The sequence below is a fragment of the Vicia villosa genome, linkage group LG4, assembly GCF_029867415.1.
Source record: "Vicia villosa cultivar HV-30 ecotype Madison, WI linkage group LG4, Vvil1.0, whole genome shotgun sequence".
Lineage (NCBI taxonomy): Eukaryota > Viridiplantae > Streptophyta > Magnoliopsida > Fabales > Fabaceae > Vicia > Vicia villosa.
In genome coordinates, this window is record NC_081183.1 from 145,563,804 (window position 1) to 145,569,218 (window position 5,415).

Here is a 5,415-nt window from a genome sequence, read left to right on the forward strand (position 1 = left end):
AAAACATTTATATATTTAAAAAAAAAAAACTAGATTGTGAAATGGTTTGCATCCCGCAACTGCAATAATTTGCGAGGTGTTTGTCATCTGACAAACTCACCCAGCTAATCAACAGTTCTCTTGTAACGCCCGGAAAAATAATTATTTGCTTAATTTAGACATTTATGATGTTTTCTGAAATTTTTGCGTTTTGGGGCGATTTAGTCGGTATTAGTTCGGGATAGCGGATCGATATTTAATCGATAATTTTAATATTTTAGTATTAGAAATATTAATGAGTTAATATTTAGCATTTTGGGAATTTTCTGAGTAATTAAGTTTACACCGGAAATATGAGACACTGAGTAATAAGTCGGTATATTAAAATAATCGGATTTTATTTTAATGGAGTTTTAGTAGAAGTATTATTTTTATATTAAGTGTGGAAATAATATTGGGCTTAATTAATGACATCTCTAAGTATTAAGGGGGTATATTTTGTTAGGCCCATTTGTGTATTAATAATTAACATAGTATATTTTTTTAAAAAAAATAGAAGTAGAAGAGAGGTAGAGAGAGGTAGTAGTTTCAGTAGAAGAAAACAAGAAGGAGGAAACCGAGAGAGTTAAAGAAAAGAGGGGTTAGGGTTTGAAGAGGAGACCCAAAGTGTTGCTCTAAAGTGCATTTTTTCTCCAATTTTCAATTGAATCTTCTTAGAGCTGCACTCAATCCAAGGTAAGGGGTAGATTCTTACTACCTAAATGGGTATATGATGAATTTTATGTGGGTTTAGGGTATAGATTGGTTAATAAGTTGTGTTAATTTTTTTTTGTCACTGTTGAATCTGCTGCTACTGTTCGTGTTTTTGGTTTATGTTGTTTTGGAAAGAACCATTATTTGTGCCGCCTGAGTATATGTTGCTACCTCACATGCTGATTTTCTTTGCTATATTGTTAATGCCGCTACTGTTCCTGTTATACTATTATTTAGTATTTATCAAGTGGCTTTCACACATACTATCCTTCTAACACCATGTGCCATTACTATTCACGTTTTGGCTTTGTGAGTTTCTCTAATTGAAAGTGACCTTGGAAAAGAAATGAAAAGGATGAAGTAATTAATTTAGTGCTTAGTGTTTTTTTTTTAAAAATCACATGAGCCATATTCTGTTACAATCCTTCATATTTACTCAACAAAAGAAAAATCATTAGTTTCATAGCCACTACCTAGAAAAAGTGATAATTGTGATAAATAAATTTTGTATTTTTGAATGTGTTGTTCTTGAATAAATATGGCCTATCTATTCCCAAATAATTAAGTGATAAAGTAATAAAAGGGGTATGGCTAGAAACTTAGAACAACAAAAGTGGCATGATGCATGTAGTAGTGGTATAATACTCCCTGTTTTACTGTACCACTAAATATGTTGATATTTAGAAACAATTAACAATTAGTAGAAATAGTAATTGGTTAATGTAAATTGCCTTGATAATTAATATGATATCTAATTAGTTAGATGTTAATTTGAAAGTAATATAATATGATTATTAATTGGTTGATTTAATTAATAGTTGAATTAATTTCAATAAGTCTATTTAATTAGAAAATACTTAGACTTAATAAATTATTCGGTTTATCGGTAAATTACGGCACTTCGAGAATTTGACCGTAATTGTGTTTTAGTTGAATAATTAAATTGAGAATAATATATTGTTATGCTAACGATGTTGTTTTGATAATTAACATGATATCTAATTTAGTTAAACGTTAATTGGAAGTTGTTTTGCCTTACTTGGTTTATTGATATATTGCGAAATAACCGAAAATTGTGATTTTGTTTTGGATGCTTTTGTTGCGATTAATGTTATGATTGCCAATATGATTATTTTGTGCATTCTAATCTGAGTAGTCTCATAGTGTGAATTATAGCAAATTTTGATATTCTGTATATAACGCTATGAATTGATAAGTTGTGTTGTGAGCCTTTGGCTAAAATGGAACGGTGTGATGTTGATATGTGACCGTGGTTGTGTTGTTGTTATATCGTTGTTTCGTTGTCGAATCATGGTCGTTGTATGTTCCGCATAGCATAGCATAACATAAAGTTGAACGGTGTGATGTTGATATGTGACCGTGTTGAAGGCTTTGCCTTATGCCTCGGAATTACTGGCAATGTTCTAAGTTGGGAGTTTTACTCCAAAGGTACCACATGCATATGCATAGTTGAGTCGCATTCGAGTCTTTGTTAGTTGTTGTTGGTTGAAGTTGTTGTCTATGCATTGTGATGCTTATGTGTTGATTTGTTGAAGACGCCAAAGTGTTGATATCAAGACTATTCTTTAATGATGTTCTTTGTGTTGTTTATGTTGATGTTGTGTGAAACGGTGATTCATTTATATTCCTTACCTAATATATGATTTATCATAATCCTATTTATATAGTTTGATATCTCACCCTTTCTCTTTGAATGTTGCCTCCACGTGGGTAACGTGCAGGTAATCCAGATGAGTAGCTGTTTCCGCTTATAGTCGAGTTTTGGGTGTCATTGCTCTGATACGTAGCACTCGGGGGGAAATGAACACTTGCTTGATGTTGTTATTTGCTTCTTGAACCTTATGATGTATTTGAGGATTTGTTTGTATTGTTTCTTTTTATGATTCAAAAGATGTTATGCCTTAATTGTTGAATCATTATGAATCTGTTGCATGTTGAACCTAAGTTTGGGTTATGCTTTGAATACTATGTTATTCAAAAGTTGAGGTATATGTTATGAGTTTGTTCACTCCAATCCTGATAGTGTTATGTATTAGTTTAAAAAGCATGACAGGTTTATGTTTATGTTGAATGTGTGACATCCTGATTCTGTTGAGAATTTTTATACTATGATTTTTCCGCATAAATGTTTGGGGTAGATTTGGGGTGTTACATTAGTGGTATCAGAGCAGGTCGGTCTTGTCCGGCCAAGTGTCGAGTCGTAGTGTAGTCTAACAATCGTGTATTGTTGTCTGTGCTGATTGTTTTTGTGTTGTAGTGACGCTATGGCTGGGAGGAATGATGCTGCGATAGCTGCTGCTTTGGAAGCGATGGCTCAGGCTATGCATAACCAACCGGATGCTGACGAGAATGCTGGATCTCGTAGTTTGGCGACTTTCCAAAGGGAGAATCCGCCAGTGTTTAAGGGTACGCATGACCCTGATGGTGCTCTTGATTGGTTGAAAGAGCTCGAGCGAATCTTCCGTGTTATGGATTGCACTCCTGCTCAGAAGGTCAGATATGGCACTCATATGCTGGCTAAGGAAGCTGATGATTGGTGGTTGGAGACACTGGCTAGGTTGGAGTTTTCCGGTGAGGAAGTCCCTTGGAATGTGTTCCGTAGGGAATTTCTGAGGAAGTACTATCCTGAAGATGTTCGGGGTAAGAAAGAGATAGAATTCCTAGAGTTGACGCAAGGGAACAAGTCTGTGACTGAGTATGCTGCCAAGTTCACTGAGTTGATTAAGTTCTATCCTCACTTTGATGGCGAAGGTGCTGAATTTTCTAAGTGCATCAAGTTTCAGAATGGGTTACGCTCGGATATCAAGAAGGCTGTTGGGTACCAAAAGATCCGTTTGTTTCCTGATTTGGTTGACAGTTGTAGGATCTTTGAGGAAGATAGTAATGCTCATCACAAGATGGTTAGTGATAGAAGGGGCAAGAATCAACAAAGCCGTGGGAAACCGTATAATGCTGGTAAAGGGAAACAAAGAGTTACTCATGGTCAGAGGTCTAGTGGGGGAGATGCTCCTGCTAGGATTGTATGTTTCAAATGTGGTCAACCTGGTCATAAGAGCAATGCTTGTACTGCTGATGCGAGGAAGTGTTTCAGATGTGGTAAGATGGGACATGCAATGTCTGATTGGAAGCATAAGGACATGATATGTTTCACGTGTGGCGAAGAGGGACACATTGGTAGCCAGTGTCCAAAGAAGAAGGCACAATCCGGTGGAAAGGTGTTTGCTTTAGTCGGGACTCCTACAACTAGTGGAGACCGACTCATCAGAGGTACATGTTTCATTAATAGTACTCCTTTAATCACTATTATTGATACTGGTGCTACTCATTGTTTTATTGCTTCTGATTGTGTTGAAAGATTGGGTCTCATGTTGTCTTCCATGAATGGAGAGATGGTTGTCGATCTTCCAGCTAAGGGATCGGTGACTACTTCTCTGATGTGTTCAAAGTGTCCTTTGTCGATCTTTGACAAAGACTTTGTTGTTGACTTGATTTGTTTGCCGTTGAGTGGATTAGATGTGATCTTGGGTATGAATTGGTTAGAGTATAACTATGTTCATATCAACTGTTTTAACAAGTCCTTGAGGTTTTCTTCTCCCGAGGAAGAAGGAGTTGGTTTGTTGACTGGTAAGCAGTTGAGGCAATTGATGCAAGACGAAGCACAAATGTTCTCGTTGATGGCGTCATTGTCTTTTGAGAATCAAGTTAGAATCGACGAGTTAAAGGTGGTGCGAGAATTTCCTGATGTGTTTCCTGATGAAATTCCTGATGTACCTCCAGAAAGAGAAGTTGAGTTTGCGATTGATCTTGTACCTGGTACCAGACCTGTTTCTATGGCACCGTACAGGATGTCTGCATCTGAGTTATCTGAATTGAAGAAGCAATTAGAAGAGTTGCTTGAGAAAAAGTTTGTAAGACCAAGTGTATCGCCGTGGGGAGCGCCCGTGTTGTTAGTAAAGAAAAAAGATGGGAGTATGAGACTTTGTGTTGATTATCGGCAGTTGAATAAAGTGACGATAAAGAACAAGTATCCGCTTCCAAGAATTGATGACTTGATGGATCAATTGGTGGGTGCTAGTGTGTTTTCTAAAATTGATTTGAGGTCCGGATATCACCAGATTAGAGTAAAAGAAGATGATATTCAGAAGACCGCGTTCAGGACTCGGTATGGACACTACGAGTATTCGGTGATGCCCTTCGGTGTTACTAATGCACCGGGAGTATTCATGGAGTACATGAACCATATTTTTCATACTTACTTGGATCGGTTTGTAGTGGTATTCATTGATGACATTCTGATTTACTCTAAATCTGAAGAAGAGCATGAAGAGCATCTGAGAATTGTGTTGCAAGTTCTGAAAGAGAAGCAGTTGTATGCCAAGTTGTCTAAGTGTGAATTCTGGTTGCATGAAGTTAGTTTCCTTGGTCGTGTCATTTCTGGTCATGGCATTGCCGTAGATCCTTCTAAAGTTGATGCTGTGTTACAATGGGAAGCTCCGAAATCAGCTACTGAGATTAGAAGCTTCTTGGGCTTAGCCGGTTACTATAGACAGTTTATCGAAGGATTCTCTAAATTGGCACTTCCGTTGACAAGATTGACTTGCAAGGGAAAAGATTTTGTGTGGGATATTCGATGCGAAGAAAGTTTCAATGAGTTGAAGAAGA

At 36.9% G+C, this 5,415-nt stretch overlaps 1 protein-coding gene and 1 long non-coding RNA gene across 2 annotated transcripts; both read left to right on the top strand.

Moving 5' to 3' along the window:
- Nucleotides 1-448: 448 nt before the first annotated feature.
- Nucleotides 449-2,767, top strand: LOC131595401 (uncharacterized). Its single transcript, XR_009281874.1, has 2 exons — nucleotides 449-714; nucleotides 2,475-2,767. It is a non-coding gene; the product is annotated as an uncharacterized LOC131595401 (long non-coding RNA).
- Nucleotides 2,768-3,062: 295 nt separating this feature from the next.
- LOC131598019 (uncharacterized) lies at nucleotides 3,063-4,036 on the top strand. Its single transcript, XM_058870668.1, has 2 exons — nucleotides 3,063-3,968; nucleotides 4,019-4,036. Exons 1-2 carry the CDS (start codon nucleotides 3,063-3,065, stop codon nucleotides 4,034-4,036), a joined length of 924 nt encoding a protein of 307 aa, XP_058726651.1.
- Nucleotides 4,037-5,415: the final 1,379 nt, after the last annotated feature.

Coding starts and splice junctions, on each gene's coding strand:
- LOC131598019 (XM_058870668.1), top strand. CDS start 3,063: ATGGCTCAGGCTATGCATAACCAACCGGATGCTGACGAGAATGCTGGA.